We start from the raw sequence: 18,694 nt of genomic DNA, 5'->3' as shown, positions 1-18,694 counted from the left end.
AAGAAGTCACAAATGGATAGACAGGAATTTTGTGCGGGCCATCACCGCCGAATCGTGAAATGCGGTGTCCAGTAAACGTTTGTTGAATAATTTCCAACAAGGAGGTTCTCGTCGTTTCAGCTCTTAGAACCACATTTCTCGCATGCTAACCCAATGCCTTTCCATATGTGGAAAGAAGTCCAATAATCGCTACCTTGGAGACACCACACATAGCACCACACTGTTACTTTTGAGATATGATATTTTTTATGTCTGCGAGTCGTGTTAAAGTGATTGCGAATCGTATCACTGACATGGGACTTGGATACGAGCCCAGTATTTACCTAGTCGGATGCAAGAATCCACCTAAAAGTCCCATCCAGTGTGGCCGGCACACTGACCCTCGTCTTCAATCCACCAGACGGACTTCACCTGGGGCCGGTGCACCTCCGTACCGGAAGGGGCGCTCTGACACGCACGGCTGTCCGGGCGGGTCATGCTGCAGCCTGTACTAGATTAATTAATTCTTGAAGTATGTGTAATTCGTAAAATGAAATAACCGAACCCAATGCAGACACCTCTTGAACAAATTGGATGAAGCTGGCTTCAGATAATCAGAAGCACTCCTTAAATAGAAACTGATATTAACACTGTGCCTTCCGGCGACACCACAGTGGTGTCGTGCGCGAAATAGCGGTCAACGGCCGGCGACATCAGATACATCAGAAGCACTCCTTAAATAGAAACTGATATTAACACTGTGCCTTCCGGCGACACCACAGTGGTGTCGTGCGCGAAATAGCGGTCAACGGCCGGCGACACCACAGTACTGTCGTGAGCATTGCACCGCGCGTTGGCCGGTGACAGCACTTTAGTATCTCTTTCATTCTGTTGGCGTTTTGTTTAGGTAACAATAAGCTACACACGTCAGCAATTTTTTGTTTTTATAAGTACTTGTGCACTTTCATCATAGCACACGAAAGAGACGATACGATTATTTACGATGAATGCGCGGACGTCTCGTCTGACGTTCCGGAGGACTTGTCCGATTGGGAAGAAGACACTGGATATCAAAATAATGAAAGTGAAGCAGAATCGTCTGAAGATAGTGAAATACGTCCAGCAAGAATTCGACGAACGCTACGGTTGCCAACTGATTCGGGTGAATCGGACGGAGAAGACAGACTATGATTTACTGAGGACCAATAATAAATTGGAACGATCTCCGGGTCGACACATATTTTCCAAAGATACACAGAGCGTCGTGTATATCGTAGAATTATATATTGGGAACGATCTACTTGAATATATTACCAACGAAACCAACAAGTGTTACAGTCATAATAGCAATAGATGGAAACTGGATTAAAAACTGCCAAATTTGTCGACGTTACGGGACCCGAACTTAGAAAATGGTTTGGGCTTGCTATCCTTATGGGAATTGTAAAAAAAAGCAAGGATCGATGATTACTGGTCATCGAATCCGTTGACAGACACACTGATATTTCGGAAAACGATGTCCCGCAACCGATTCAGATAAATATGATCATTTTTACATTTTTCCGACAGCAACAATAAACCGGATAACGCCGACCGGCTTTTCAAAGTGCAAATCGTAATTGATTAATTTTCCAAAAAGTTTAAAGAAACATTTAATCTAACTCAAAACATCTGAACTGATGAAGGAATGATACTGTGACGTGGATAGTTAAATTTTAAAGTTTACACTGCGTCGAAAATTACGTAATATGGCATACTCATTCGGATGCTGTGTGATTCGAGTACGGGATACATTTCCTCATTCATGATATATTCCGGGGCTAGACAACTTTTAGCAAAAGCACTGATGGAACTATTGACACCTTCTTATGGAAAGTGGCACCACCTCTACATGGATAATTATGATAACAGTGTAGAACTTGCAAAGAATTTACTTGAAAAGAAAATTCGAGTCTGTGGAACGATACGACAAAATAGAGAGTTTCCGGAAAAATTAAAGCTCGCAAAAGTCAATGTGTTTGAAGCTTGTCATCAGAGAAAAGGTGACAAGCGGCCGGCGACAAGCCGAGTAATTCGAATTAGCGCTGCCGGCGTCAAGTGAATAAATTTGTACGAGACGTGCGGACGGCAAAGTGTTAATATACAGGGTGTTACAAAAAGGTACGGCCAAACTTTCAGGAAACATTCCTCACACACAAATAAAGAAAAAATGTTATGTGGACATGTGTCGGGAAACGCTTAATTTCCATGTTAGAGCTCATTTTAGTTTCGTCAGTATGTACTGTACTTCCTCGATTTACCGCCAGTTGGCCCAATTGAAGGAAGGTAATGTTGACTTCGGCGCTTGTGTTGACATGCGACTCATTGCTCTACAGTACTAGCATCAAGCACATCAGTATGTAGCATTAACAGGTGTTCATCACGAACGTGGTTTTGCAGTCAGTGCAATGTTTCCAAATGCGGGGTTGGCAGATGCCCATTTGATATATGGATTAGCACGGGGCAATAGCCGTGGTGCGGTACGTTTGTATCGAGACAGATTTCCAGAACGAAGGTGCCCCGACAGGAAGACGTTCGAAGCAATTGATCGGCGTCTTAGGGAGCACGGAACATTCCAGCCTATGACTCGCGACTGGGGAAGACCTTGAACGACGAGGAAACCTGCAATGGACGCGGCAAGTCTTCGTGCAGTTGACGATAACCCTAATGTCAGCGCCAGAGAAGTTGCTGCTGTACAAGGTAACGTTGACCACGTCACTGTATGGATAGTGCTACGAGAGAACCAGTTGTTTCCGTACCATGTACAGCGTGTGCAGGCACTATCAGCAGCTGATTGGCCTCCACGGGTACACTTCTGCGAGTGATTCATCCAACAATGTGTTAATCCTCATTTCAGTGCAAATGTTCTCTTTACGGGTGAGGCTTCATTCAAACGTGATCAAATTGTAAATTTTCACAATCAACATGTGTGGGCTGACGAGAATCCGCACCAATTGTGCAATCACGTCATCAACACAGATTTTCTGTGAACGTTTTGGCAGGCATTGTTGGTGATGTCTTGATTGGACCCCATGTTCTTCCACCTACGCTCAATGGAACACGTTATCATGATTTTATACGGGATACTCTACCTGTGCTGCTGGAACATGTGCCTTTACAAGTACGGCACAACATGTGGTTCATGCACGATGGAGCTCCTGCACATTTCAGTCGCAGTGTTCGTACGCTTCTCAACAACAGATTCGGTGACCGATGGATTGGTAGAGGCGGACCAATTTCATGGCCTCCACGCTCTCCTGACCTCAACCCTCTTGACTTTGATTTATGGGGGCATTTAAAAGATCTTGTCTACGCAACCCCGCTACCAAATGTATAGACTCTTCGTGCTAGTATTGTGGACGGCTGTGATACAATACGCCATTCTCCAGGGCTGCATCAGCGCATCAGGGATTCCATGCGACGGAGGGTGGAGGCATGTATCCTCGCTAACGGAGGACATTTTGAACATTTCCTGTAACAAAGTGTTTGAAGTCACGCTGGCACGTTCTGTTGCTGTGTGTTTCCATTCCATGATTAATGTGATTTGAAGAGAAGTAATAAAATGAGCTCTAACATGGAAAGTAAGCGTTTCCGGACACATGTGCACATAACATATTTTCTTTCTTTGTGTGTGAGGAATGTTTCCTGAAAGTTTGGCCGTACCTGTTTGTAACACCCTGTATGCAATGGCGCCTGGAGAAGAATAACGCGAACCGTTTCAGAACTCCTGCAGAGCGGGTTCATTGTTTGTGTACCACTCCTAGGCTCACTGTCAAAGATTCAAGATCCTGCCATCGTCGTAATTGAGGAGGTAAACCTCGGCGACTAGCGAGTAGCAGAGCGCCAATAGTTGGGTGCCCTCAGGTGGAGAGCCTGGTGGTGGAGACGCCGGGCGGCTTGCAGTCGCCGGAGGATGGCACCGCATCCGTGAAGGTGCTCCTGACCAGGGTGCTGACTGGCTGCCAGCAGGTGCTGCTGCTCTTCACCACGGAGCTCGTACGCTACACGGTCCTTGTCCTCTTCATAGAAGGCTGTGCCCTCCTCAGGTAAATGAAACACTGCTATTCTCATACTCCTGTGATGTGGACAGACGTACTGCAGTAATTCATCTGCAAAACCGTTGCGAGAGACTCAGATACTCTCAGCTCTTTAAATAGACATAACGTAAATATTAAAATTAGTACGATACCAGTAACACCCATAATATTTAGAGAATAGAGCTTCCAGGTATAAATCAGCTTCAAGTGTCTGAATACAAATGAGCAAATATTTTAAATACACTGACGGAAAAAAAATCGCGACACCAAAAAGGATTTGCGTGACATAAAGGAAAGTTGGTAGGCGTGCTTCATCTGAAAGATGATGCCTTCTCGGGATTTGCGCATAAGAATGGCGCTAGTGAGTTTTGCTTTAAATACACGCTGTAACGGTCGTGAGCATTAGTAACCTTTGACACTGGACCTGTTGAGTTGATGCTAATCAACAATGCATTTAAGACAGCAAAGACGGAATTATCAACACCTCGTTGAGTTTGAACGTCGTGTAATGGGGCTACGAGAAGCTGGGTGTTCCTTCTGCGATATTGAAAAAAGATTTGGCAGCAATCTAGACAGTATGATTGCTCGCAGCGGTGGTCACTAGGACATACGGTAGCAAGAACAATGGTCGCCGGACGGCCACGTAACACTACCGTAAAGCCGTCGGCACACGTACAGTGCTGTGGAACGTTAACGTTGAGCGTGGCAAGTTCAACGTGCTGCTGAACGCTCAGGAACTATGCGACTTGTGCATACGGTACGTGGGCCCCAACGTGGTATACACGATCGCAACGCACTGCAGCGGCAGTTGAGGGATGTTTCTAGTTCGTAAATAACACAGTTTACTCAACAGGCGCGCGTAAAATTCCCACGTTACCTCTATTAAAACGCACACTTCTTCCATCGCCCACGAAAGGGAAACCATGTCCAATCAATAAGGACACAGGCTTATAAAAGTTCGACTGTTCCTACCCAGTAGCAGAATCTTTGCAACATGTGAATTACGAAGTGTAAAAGAAAAAGGAGCAAAATATCTTTACACAAGCAGCACAAGCTGTCCTGTAGATTAAGCCAATCGAACAAAGTCACCCCTAAAAAAAAAAAAAAAAAAAAAAAAAAAAAAAAAAAAAAAAAAAAAAAAACACCTTAATATTTACATAACATCAAATATTATAGTATATACTTATATCAAACAAGTAATAAAGTAAGAGAACCTAATAAAAAGGTGAATGTTAGGAAAAAAAATTGGAAGTGTCAAGATGGGAACCCCTGACCCAAGTATTGAGGACAGGGACACTACTCATTACGCTAAACCAACAATTCAATCCTGGAGTCTAATCATACTATTTTACGGGTTGCTGTGAAACCTTAATCGTAGATATGTTACTAACTGAAATTTATTTATAACAAATTGTACCAAGAACAATGCGTTTTGGGTGGATCTTCAGTATGTAGCTGCCTTCCAATAGCCTGCCCTCATAATACACAAGTTACAATAATTCTTTTGCCACGATTATGATGTTTCTCATTATTTTATTGCAACGAATCACAAAGTTAACAACGGGTTTTCCAGTGATTCTCAATTTGCTGGTGCTCAGAAACGGCATATATACATATAGGCTTGAAATGAATGCCAATATGGCGCCTCACAACTCTGTACTGAAGGGAGACGGCGTGCGTGTGACGTAGGTGGCGTCGCGCCATCTCATTGGTCATCGCTCAGACGCACGCTCAGAATATCTGACATGCCAGATATTGCTCTGCACGTTCAGAAAGACTCCCGAACGTGCTATTCCACGCTATGACGTCAGAAACTCGGCACGCTCAACGCTCAACGTTCGGATGCACGGTCCGTGTGCCGACGGCTTAAGGGTCGACCCTCGTGTTCGGCGTGGGGCTCTGCGCATCGTACTGCATCTGCAGCGGCAATATGGCAGTGGTTGGCTCCACAGTGACAAAATAAACTGTTACAAATCGATTACTTCGAGGACAGCTCCGAGCCAGACATCCTATAGCGTGCACTCCAGTGCCCCTAAAACACCGTCATTTGTGGCTTCAATAGTGTCAAGCGAGAGCTCATTGGAGGGCAGGGCGGAGGTCTTTGCGTTTTCTGAATAAACCTGTCTCTGCCTCGGTGTCATTGATGGCCGTGTGTCGGTTAGGAGGAGGCCTTTGAGGACCTGTAACCAATCTGTCTGTGTGCTAGACACACTGGACCTACATTTGGATTTATGTTTTGGGCAGCGATTTCGTACGACATCAGGAGCAGTCTTGCGGCTATCCCACTCACCCCGTCTGCAAAATTTTACGCCACTGTGGTGATTCGGCCTGTTGTACTGCCACTCAAGAAGTGCATTTCAGGGGGTGTTTTTCAACAGGATAACGGTCGCCCAAATACCGCTGTTGTATCCCAACATACTCTACGGAGTGTCGACTTGTTGCCTTGGCCTACTTGATCACCAGATCCAGATATGGGATATCATTTGACGACAATTCTTGCGTCATCCAGAAAGAGCATTAACCGTCCCTGTACTGACCGACCAAGTGCAACAGGCATGGAACTCCATCCCACAAACTTGTACAGTACAATGCGTGCCCGTATGCACGCTTGCATTCAGCACTCTGGTTATTAATGTGCCAGCATTTCTCGTTTGCAATGTCTTATCTCATGCTTACATTAACCTGTGACCTTGCAATATTAATCACTTAAATATATTACCAAAACAAATATATTCCCAAAATTTCATTAGTGTACGTTAATCATTCTTTTGGTGCTGTGATTTTTGGTGTCAGCATTTTTGCTTTAAGCATTTACGAGAGAATGAATTTAGAAAAGGTTTGAAATTATACTAAAGTGTGTTAGAAACCAGTAAGTGCTCATATTATGAAACACTGGGCGAATGTAAATTGTCACCTGCGCCGCATTTTCAACAAAAGCTAGTTTTCAAGCATCTCAATGTTCGTAACCTCGTATCTCCTGAACTGTGTGTCACTCAATGATGAATTCCTGCAGCCTATTCGGCCGCGGAAGTCGTTCTTGGCCTGAGTTATGAGTTGGTTTGGTTGAGCACTGAATCCCAAGTTTTATTGAAAGTGAAGCTACTGTCTGTACCTTTGAGGCCGTTGGCACACACATCTCAACAACCACATTTAACACACAATCCCAAAATGACCAAGTTCGTCTTCGAACTTCCGTTTGTTCTTATATTATGAAGCCCCCTAAGCAATGCAGAGCTTGGTGATCACATATTTTGTGGGTATTTCTTGTGCCGCTGGCATCTTTCTTTGACTGTGCGCAGTTTGCCTGATGAACGCCTTACCTTATTTACAAGCAATATAATGGATATCTGGTTTACGCAGTCCCAAGTCATCTTTCACCGTAACTAATAGTGCTGACCATTTTTAAAGTGGATGAAAACAAATGTAATACCACACTTAGCTAGGATTCTATCGATTTTATTCCATGTTTTGCAGACGTTCGGTAGGTATTCTACATATCGTACTGTTTGCTGATGCTGTACCTGCTGCCGGATAGCATGTCGCATTTTTCTTTCACAGTGGCCATATAGTGAAGGATGATGGTAGCTGCATGTGTCCAGGTACAAATCAGTGTAGGTGGCTTTCCTGTACACACTATGCCCCGTAGTGCCGTCTCACAAGGGAAGTTCGCCATCCCCATGCTGAAACTGATACTGAAGTGTAGTGAACCCTCGAAACCACTCATGCTTGTGTGGCCACACAAGAAATGTCATGAAGATGTGAAGAATCATGCAGGCTTCGATACCAATATTTTTAGAGCTCTCTCGTCGAAGTCCTCCATGAATAAATTTGGTAAATAAGTTTGGCACTACGGGAGACAGAGGCAATTCTGTGCTGACCCCATAGAGTTGTTGATAGTAGCCATCATCTAAGAGAAATTACATCATACAAAATCCTTCTACAGCTAAGTGTTCTCTGGGGAGGCCCCTTGCTATCCTTGGGCTCATGACTGGAGACTCGCTGTTTGTGTGAACAACAGAAATATGAGGGTCACTCAACAAGAAACCGGAACATTCTGTAGTTATATGAGCAGCGCGACGCTATGGATAATCGCTTACATGAGAATAGAGATGACGTAGCCATGCACACTGCCGAGACACTCAGGTGCGCCGTTTCAGTATCGCTACGAATCAATGGGGGCTACCAGTGTCTGTCACTCACTGCGTTACAGCTGTATTTGTTTTAAAAGCCAACAAACGTGTGAAATAAAGTGACACTCTGAAGCGACTCAAAGCACAGTTCGGTGATGCTAAACGTAGTTTTTACTCAGCGTTCAGTTTGACCGAGAAGTTTCGAAAGGGCGGTGGTAAAGTGTAGAACCAAAGCCATGAAAGGCAACCAGCATCGATAAAAACAATATTTCAGCCCTTGTGTGAGCTCATGGAAGGCGGTCGCCACATTACTGTTGCTAACACTACGTCACAGGAGATGAGTGTTCGAAGTGTCCATTTCACCGAAACGGCTTGGATATGTAAAATCGGTAGGGTGGGTTCCATGTTTTGTCGCCGATGCACAAAGGAAGGAAAGGCTCTTTTAGAGCATATCGTGACATATGACGAACGATGGGCCCTTGACTGTAGCCAAGAGAACAAGAAGACAAGTATGGAGTGGAGGAAGGTTGGAGAGGGGGCACCAGTCAAGGCCAAGACTGGACTGCCAGCTCGGAAATTATTCATAATTGAGTTTCGGTAGAAGATGTAGTGCTGACTGAATCTCTATATGGGCAAAGGACGACGAACGCGGCCTGCTACTGCAGGCTGCTTGATGGTGTCAAGACTGTTTATCGCAACAAACATACCGACAACCGATTCGCGATATCCTTCTCCTACGCGACAACGCACGGTTGCGTATATCAGCTCTAACTTTTAAAAAGGTCATTAAGCTACACCGGTATCTTCATGAGTTACAGTCCAGACCTGTCTCCATGTGACAAGCCTGATCTATTGAAGTAGACATTGGGAGGGAAACTTTTTGAAGACAGCGCTTGGATCGAACAGTACGCGCTACACGAGGGTAGCCAAAATGTTTAGTCCGTGAAGGGATCAAAAACCTTCCTATCAGATGGAGAAGACATATTTCTGTTAACGTGGACAATGTACACTGCTTGACAATTGCTAAGAAACAACTGACACTTGCTACGGAAGAACTGCCGATTGCTACGTAACAGCCAACAGTTGCTGCGATCACCCGACCAGTGACAGAAAACGAAACGTAGAGGGCGGGACATGCTAAATGCAGTAAAACCTGTGTACGAACGCTCTTTATGCATTCTATAGTTTACGCAGTACAGTGTTTGGCGGCGGTTGTTGGGGGAAACGATTAGTGCGACACCCATATGGTATGGCATCATTTGAGAGGTTCCGATCGTGGACGATCAGCTGAACGGCTCGAAGTCGGTCGAAGTATCACTACTGTGGCCACAGTAATGGTATGTCCAGAAGTGTCATCTGGCTCCTAGGAAAAAGCGCTGAACGTGGAAACGCGATGCGAAACCATGCCGGTGATCCGTAGACGGTCCACCACACCGCAAGATGATCGATACGAAGCCCGAGTGCCTAAAATGAACAGACATTGCATGGGGGCTTTATTAAATAAAAAAATGAAAATATTTTTTAGTAGCTGTAAGTCCGATTACGCAAGTCTCGTAAACGGCTGGCCCTGACTAGTTTTTGTACGCAATCTGACTGCATGTAACAACAACAAAGAATGAAATGAAAATTTTCGTTAACACAATTAATTAATTAAGTCCCCAGCAACTATAAAACCTACGAAACCAAAGCACAAGTATAACTGTTCTGTGTGTGGGAGTGTGACTCAACGTACACATCTGGCACGGTTCTTCTTCAACAAGACAAGAATTTTCAAATGCCATTTATACTGACGTGATAGAAAAAAATTAGAAATACTATAATTGCTCAAGAAACCCAGAATTACACTCTAATACAAGAACACAAGCCAGATGTTTTGTTGACTGAACCTGTAATGACGCATTATTTAGGTCACTGAAATAATGAGAGAGAAAAATAAAAGTAGTTTGTTACCTTAATTTATATTGACGAAATGCACTCTGATCATTACAATGTCTCCATTGGAATAACATCTGCTATCTCTCCCATCAAATAGCTGCATAAAACATGGAACAAACACTCACTACTACCCCATCTCACTCCAACTTCACGACATGCAGTGTCCACCACAACTTCTCGGCGAGAACTGCCTGCCGCTACGTCTCAATAAGCACTGCCAGTGGAGGCGGCGGAACAATACTCTCTCGCGCGATCTTTGGCGCTGTGGCTCAGTGTAGCCACCTTTCAACATTTAACTCCTATACAGATTACTGCAGACCTTACAGCCGTTACCGGTACACGTGTTTCTGCCAGAACCATTTCGCGGCAATTAAGTTAGGCTGGTTTGTATGCTTGGTAGCAAACTGTGCATCACAGTTCAACCTCGCATTGGTCGAGACAGAGTTCGTCGGTGTAGGCAGGATGTTGGTCGGGGTCAGCAACAGCGGACCAGAGTGATTATCTCCGACGGATCCCGCTTTTCTGTGACAAGTGTTTCTGGCAAGCAGTTAGTGTCGAGAGAGAGCAGAACACGTTACACACCACAGAATATTAACGATCGTCAAGGATATGACCTAGGCATTGTGGTGAGGGCAGGACATTATGCATAATGCCCGAATACCGCTGCATAGCTTTGCATGGGATATCGTTACAGCACACGATATTGCAGGGAGAATATTCCGGATCATGTTCGTCTGTTTATGGACGACATTGTCCGTCTACATAGGGCAGCTGAGATCTCAGACAGACTGAGAAAGGAAGGTATCGAACGTATGGAATGGCGTGCGTACTCCGTGGCCCTGCAGGCCAGTTTCTCAACGTAAATCCACTCCGAGAACCGTACAAGAACTGAAAAGCCTCCCTGAGAGAGGATTGGGACAATATGCCAACCCCCCCCCCCCCCCCTCACCCAAGGACTCCTCAACAGGTTGGTAGCCAGCATGAATAACAGGTGTAAAATGTGTTTTATTGGCCGAAGAGGGTATACTCCTCACTGAGAGACCGATACCGAAATTTATGACGGAAATATGACCTGTGTGAAACACACATGTTATTTTTGACTGTTAGCCTGCTTTCCAATCGGTGAAATCTATACCATTTTTCGTTATAAATATACCAATCTACCTGTATTACATGTGTGATGTTTCTCAAGTCGTCCTCCTATCCTCTGACTATTTTTGTTCAAAAATGTCTCTGTTCCTTGGCAATTGTTCAGCAGTGAAGGAAAAAAAGGCTCCCCACTTGTACTGTGTGACGGTACGTCACATAAATGGACATTTGAAGAAAGGGAAAAGAAGTTTATGAGATGTGTGAACCATAAATTGTCTAAAGACTAAGTACGTCTGCACGATGTATAACAAATAGTACAGATTGTAAATTATTATTGTTGTTGTTGTTGTTGTTGTTGTTGTGGTCTTCACTCCTGAGACTGGATTGATGCAGCTCTCCATGCTACTCTATCCTGTGCAAGCTTCTTCATCTCCCAGTATCTACTGCAACCTATATCCTTTTGAATCTGCTTAGTGTATTCATCTCTTGGTCTCCCTCAACGATTTTTACCCTCCACGCTGCCCTGCAATACTAAATTGGTGATCCTTTGATGCCTCAGAACATGTCCTACCAACCGATCCCTTCTTCTAGTCAAGTTGTGCCACAAACTTCTCTTCTCCCCAATTCTATTCTATTATGTGATCTACCCATCTAATCTTCAGCATTCTTCTGTAGCACCACATTTCGAAAGCTTCTATTCTCTTCTTGTCCAAACTATTTATCGTCGATGTTTCACTTCCATACATGGCAACACTCCACACAAATACTTTCAGAAAGGACTTCCTGACACTTAAATCTATATTCGATGTTAACAAATTTCACTTCTTCAGAAACGCTTTCCTTGCCATTGCCAGTCTACATTTTATATCATCTCTACTTCGACCATCATCAGTTATTTTGCTCCCCAAATAGCAAAACTCCTTTACTACTTTAAGTGTCTCATTTCCTAATCTAATTCGCTCAGTATCACCCGACTTAATTCGACTACATTCCACTATCCTTGTTTTGCTTTTGTTGATGTTCATCTTATATCCTCCTTTCAAGACACTGTCCATTCCGTTCAACTGCTCTTCCAAGTCCTTTGCTGTCTCTGACAGAATTACAATGTCATCGGCGAACCTCAAAGTTTTTATTTCTTTTCCATGGATTTTATTACCTACTCCGAATTTTTCTTTTGTTTCCTTCACTGCTTGCTCAATATAAAGATTGAATAACGTCGCGGAAAGACTACAACCCTGTCTCACTCCCTTCCCAACCACTGCTTCCCTTTCATGTCCCTCGACTCTTATAACTGCCATCTGGTTTCTGTACAAATTGTAAATAGCCTTTCGCTCCCTGTATTTTACCCCTGCCATCTTCAGAATTTGAAAGAGAGTATTACAGTCAACATTGTCAAAAGCTTTCTCTAAGTCTACAAATGCTAGAAACGTAGGTTTGCCTTTCCTTAATATATTTTCTAAGATAAGTCGTAGGGTCGGCTTCTAATAGTTTTTCCATTCGTCTGTAAAGTATTCGCGTCAGTATTTTGCAGCTGTGGATTATTAAACTGATTGTTCGGTAATTGTCACATCTGTCAACACCTGCTTTTTTGGGATTGAAATTATTATATTCTTATTATTATTATTATAAAACACAAATATCGATGTAATTAACAAAACACAGTTTTTTGTATAATCTCGGTGTAACATAGACCATGAAGATCAGAGACAATGCTTTAATTGAACACGCTATCCTGTTTCTGTTTCTTCTAGAGGTAGGCCGCCATTGTAGTGCTGTCTGGTAATTAACGTAAGTTTTATCTGTATTTTAGGAAAATATAAAAGAAATTGTTATTAGAAAGTGTGTATTATTGATTTAGTTGTCACCTCTCATGATCGCAACCATTAATTATAAATAACAAAATTTTTACAGAACTTCGTAGTGCAAGGAGCTCATGTCCCCTAGCAGGATTTAGTCGCCCACTACGCTGACTGTATTATTTAATTAAAATTTCATGTCGAAATATTAAATGTAAGGTTTCTCTACATTGATCTTGCAATAACCTCAGAGTTAACAGAGTAAAAAAAGCTTTCGTTTATTAATATTTAGAATACTGAATAAGTTCTGCAGTATCTCAGTTAATCTTTATGTAGTTTGGTACATAAATAACCAGTAGCCCCTGAGACTCATATTAATAATTACAGTTTGCGTAAGAATACGCATATTTTATTTTCTAAATAGCTACACTCACTCAAACTACACTCCTGGAAATGGAAAAAAGAACACATTGACACCGGTGTGTCAGACCCACCATACTTGCTCCGGACACTGCGAGAGGGCTGTACAAGCAATGATCACACGCACGGCACAGCGGACACACCAGGAACCGCGGTGTTGGCCGTCGAATGGCGCTAGCTGCGCAGCATTTGTGCACCGCCGCCGTCAGTGTCAGCCAGTTTGCCGTGGCATACGGAGCTCCATCGCAGTCTTTAACACTGGTAGCATGCCGCGACAGCGTGGACGTGAACCGTATGTGCAGTTGACGGACTTTGAGCGAGGGCGTATAGTGGGCATGCGGGAGGCCGGGTGGACGTACCGCCGAATTGCTCAACACGTGGGGCGTGAGGTCTCCACAGTACATCGATGTTGTCGCCAGTGGTCGGCGGAAGGTGCACGTGCCCGTCGACCTGGGACCGGACCGCAGCGACGCACGGATGCACGCCAAGACCGTAGGATCCTACGCAGTGCCGTAGGGAACCGCACCGCCACTTCCCAGCAAATTAGGGACACTGTTGCTCCTGGGGTATCGGCGAGGACCATTCGCAACCGTCTCCATGAAGCTGGGCTACGGTCCCGCACACCGTTAGGCCGTCTTCCGCTCACGCCCCAACATCGTGCAGCCCGCCTCCAGTGGTGTCGCGACAGGCGTGAATGGAGGGACGAATGGAGACGTGTCGTCTTCAGCGATGAGAGTCGCTTCTGCCTTGGTGCCAATGATGGTCGTATGCATGTTTGGCGCCGTGCAGGTGAGCGCCACAATCATTACTGCATACGACCGAGGCACACAGGGCCAACACCCGGCATCATGGTGTGGGGAGCGATCTCCTACACTGGCCGACAACCACTGGTGATCGTCGAGGGGACACTGAATAGTGCACGGTACACCCAAACCGTCATCGAACCCATCGTTCTACCATTCCTAGACCGGCAAGGGAACTTGCTGTTCCAACAGGACAATGCACGTCCGCATGTATCCCGTGCCACCCAACGTGCTCTAGAAGGTGTAAGTCAACTACCCTGGCCAGCAAGATCTCCGGATCTGTCCCCCATTGAGCATGTTTGGGACTGGATGAAGCGTCGTCTCACGCGGTCTGCACGTCCAGCACGAACGCTGGTCCAACTGAGGCGCCAGGTGGAAATGGCATGGCAAGCCGTTCCAGAGAACTACATCCAGCATCTCTACGATCGTCTCCATGGGATAACAGCAGCCTGCATTGCTGCGAAAGGTGGATATACACTGTACTAGTGCCGACATTGTGCATGCTCTGTTGCCTGTGTCTATGTGCCTGTGGTTCTGTCAGTGTGATCATGTGATGTATCTGACCCCAGGAATGTGTCAATAAAGTTTCCCCTTCCTGGGACAATGAATTCACGGTGTTCTTATTTCAATTTCCAGGAGTGTACTTACTAGAAGGCTGTGAGTCGCTCGCTGTGTTTAAAAAAAATATTATATCGTACGTACTTCGGGGCAGCCGATGTCCGTATGAGTGTTATCGCGGTATAAGTTAATTAAAAGTCTCACACTACCCCACAATATTGAAAGCCACCCCCAAACAAAATCATAAAATATAATTATAAAAATTAAAATTAAAATTAACCCGTGTTAAAGCGGCCCCCCAAACACAGATACACAGATACATTTATACCGTGATAACTGGTATGTCTCATCAATAAAGACGTGTTAAGACATCCCGATTTATACTTGAATGACTCTAGTACTACAGGAATCCTAAGTGAAACCGTATTTTTCGGCGAGTTTTCCAGCATTTCGCTGACAACTTTAGTCTGTAGCAACTTAGCGACGGCCGTGTTGCAGCCTGAACACGGTGCGGCTGTGGCTACCGCAGCTGTTCACCACACTGGAAGAGTTCTACGAGGCGCAGCGGCTGAGTGGCAACTCGACGCCAGTCTACATGTGCGATGCTCTCACTGCCCATCGGCTAGAAGAAAACTGCCTCACCACAACTGTCGTCCCCTTAACGACGGGAGGTCACAACGGCAGTTCTGCCACACAGGGCTGCTGCAAACCGGTAAGCTCCAAAGTAGCGGTGGTCACAATGTGCTCCGCGGAGATCTGCGCCTCCACAAGGCATCGGCAGCGCCGCTTCTCTCAGTGCTTAGTAGCCAAATATAGCCAAAAATGAGGCGACATGCAGCATAATAAATCTAAAATAATGCCACTAAATGCTTCGAAGGAAAGAACTTAGCTTGCTCGAGTACGTATATAGGAACTAGATACTTGTCACTACACATACGTACAGCGGCTGTGCTAACGCTCTCTCTCTCTCTCTCTCTCTCTCTCTACAAGCCTTGTCATCTACAAAGGTCTCGAACATTCCACTATGCTCTCTCCAGTCTCCGGCTGACTCATCCACACCCATCTTGAACGGCCTCGAAGGATATCGTTGCTTGGCTCTCTATGCATCACTTCCGGGGATAATATAAACCCGTGCCGCGCAACACAGAGCGCAAGGTCCCATTTCAGTTTACGATTGCAACATGCAGTCAAATTCATCACAGGAAGCCCACTCACCACTTTCGGATCGCAATATGTTGGATGCGTGTTATGCTGCAGTTATAAAATACAGTGTGGTGTGGCGATACTATTTTATGTCTATAAAACAATAAAATACACTTCTGACCGTTAAAATTGCTACACCAAGAAGAAATGCAGATGATAAACGGGTATTCATTGGACAAATATATTATACTAGAACTGACATGTGATTACATTTTCACGCAGTTTGGGTGCATAGATCCTGAGAAATCAGTACCCACAACAACCACCACTGGCCGTAATAACGGCCTTGATACGTCCGGGCATTGAGTCAAACAGAACTTGGATGGCGTGTACAGGTACAGTTGCTCATGCAGCTTCAACACGATACAAGAGTTCATCAAGAGTAGTGACTGGCGTATTGTGACGAGCCAGTTGCTCGGCCACCATTGACCAGACGTTTTCAATTGGTCAGAGATGTGGAGAATGTGCTGGACATTTTCTGTATCCAGAAAGGCCCGTACAGGACGTCCAACAAGCGGTCGTGCATTATCCTGCGGAAATGTAGGGTTTCGCAGGGATCGAACGAAGGGTGGAGCCACGGGTCGTAACACATCTGAAATGGAAAGTCCACTGTTCAAAGTGCAGTCAATGCCAACAAGAGGTGACCGAGACGTGTAACCAATGACACCCCATACCATCACGCCGGGTGATACGCCAGTATGGAGATGACGAATACACGCTTCCAATGTGCGTTCACCGCGATGTCGCCGAACACGGTTGCGACCATCATGATACTGTAAACAGAACCTGGATTCATCCGAAAAAATGACGTTTTGTCATTCGTGCACCCAGGTTCGTCGTTGAGTATACCATCGCTGGCGCTCCTATCTGTGATGCAGCGTCAAGGGTAACCGCAGCCATGGTCTCCGAGCTCATAGTCCATGCTGCTGCAAACGTCGTCGAACTGTTCGTACAGATGGTTGTTGTCTTGCAAACGTCCCCATCTGTTGACTCAGGGATCGAAACGAGGCTGCACGATCCGTTACAGCCATGTGGAAAAGATGCCTGTCATCTCGACTGCTAGTGATACGAGGCCACTGGGATCCAGCACGGCGTTCCGTATTACCCTCCTGAACCCAACCGATTCCATATTCTGCAAAGAGTCATTGGAGCTCGACCAACGCGAGCAGCAATGTCGCGATACGATAAACCGCAATCGCGATAGGCTACAATACGACCTTTATCAAATTATGCATTTCTCCACTTTACACGAGGCATCACAACAACGTTTCACCAGCCAACGCCGGTCAACTGCTGTTTGTGTATGAGAAATCGGTTGGAAAATTTCCTCATGTCAGCACGTTGTAGGTGTCGCCACCGGCGCCAACCTTGTGTGAATGCTCTGAAAAGCTAATCATTTGCATATCACAGCATCTTCTTCCTGTCGGTTAAATTTATAATGTGTAGCACGTCATCTTCGGGGTGTAGCAATTTTAATGGCCAGTAGTTTATAAATATAGGTTTCCAAAGATAGAATGGTGCATTGGCTTAAACATGTTGCAAGGAAAACTTGCATCCAAAGTTCAAAGGTGGTTTGGCTGGAAGGTGTGGCATCAGTCTCAAAGATTTCCAGTCAAAGTACGAGATTCAAGAAGGCGATGGAACAATTCCAATCTCCATGGTTTCAAACAGTGGATATCTAACGATTCGCTAAAGATAAAAAAAGATAGAATGAGAATCTTACATCGGTCTCGAATTTGTTGATTTCAACGTCTCACCTCTCTGCATGTTATATAGCAAGCTACTTCCGAGAAGTGTCATGCCACCTGTTAAAATGCGAATGTTACGACGTGAATGAGGAAGCCACGGAGGCTTCGTATTTGGTCAGCTATCGCACTCCACAAGCAGGCGAAGCGTACACAATCGCTGAGAATGTAATGAAATCATGTGCAACAGGCATAACAAAATGTACGCTCGATGAAAAATCTGCAAAGAAACTTTCTACAGTGCCGCCTTCGTACGACACGGTTCCCTATCGAAATAACGGTCTCTCAGGCTATATCAAACTGGAAATAATCAGTCGCCTTCAACACCACAAATTCGTCTTGCAAATTGATTAATGTTGCTGGTCTGGCCTTCTTGCTGATAACTGTATGATATCCATGTAAACATTTACTCTTAGAAGACTTGCTACTGTGCACATTTTTATTAACTAAGACTAGACTACTAGTAAACAAATTTTTAACATGATTAACAATTTTTTTCGAATATACCGTCTCGACGTATGACTGTATCGGTATCTTTACCGATGGACCCCAAGGCAAAAAAAGCAGCGGGAGGGGTATCACAAGTAAAAAGTTAAGCGCCAAACTATAGTCCCAGCAAATTGTATCTTGCAGAGACAAACATTCATGATAAAGATGCCACGAAATCTAAAACTGGTACTGGACAAAGCAGTAAAAATAAACCATGCCGTCTTTTTTGCCAGTTGTTTTCAATATTGTATGGAGGTTATGGGAGCAGACATAAAACACTATTGATCCGCGTTGTGATTATATGGTTATCTCAATGTAAAACCTCAACAAGCTTATTCGTGCTAGGAACTGAATTAGAAAATTTTGTGATTCGTATTTTTTTTACATCAAAAGACAGTTTGACCGATGCGATGTGACAGGATTGTTCAGACTAGTTTTTTTGGTAGATGCATTCGGACGAAATTTATGAGT

The 18,694-nt window shown here is 44.7% G+C and overlaps 1 protein-coding gene across 1 annotated transcript in view; it reads left to right on the top strand.

The window, feature by feature from the left end:
* The window catches only part of LOC126188746 (uncharacterized), a 156,196-nt gene that overhangs the window by 91,721 nt on the left and 45,781 nt on the right, over positions 1-18,694 (top strand). Inside the window, exons 5-6 of the mRNA XM_049930355.1 lie at positions 3,883-4,064; positions 15,285-15,498. Of these exons, the coding sequence (XP_049786312.1) occupies positions 3,883-4,064; positions 15,285-15,498 (396 nt within the window). The remainder of the gene's footprint in view (positions 1-3,882; positions 4,065-15,284; positions 15,499-18,694) is intronic.

Source organism: Schistocerca cancellata, chromosome 5, assembly GCF_023864275.1.
Source record: "Schistocerca cancellata isolate TAMUIC-IGC-003103 chromosome 5, iqSchCanc2.1, whole genome shotgun sequence".
Lineage (NCBI taxonomy): Eukaryota > Metazoa > Arthropoda > Insecta > Orthoptera > Acrididae > Schistocerca > Schistocerca cancellata.
The sequence above is the reverse complement of the archived record's forward strand: the minus strand, read 5'-3'. Positions and strand labels throughout refer to the sequence as shown.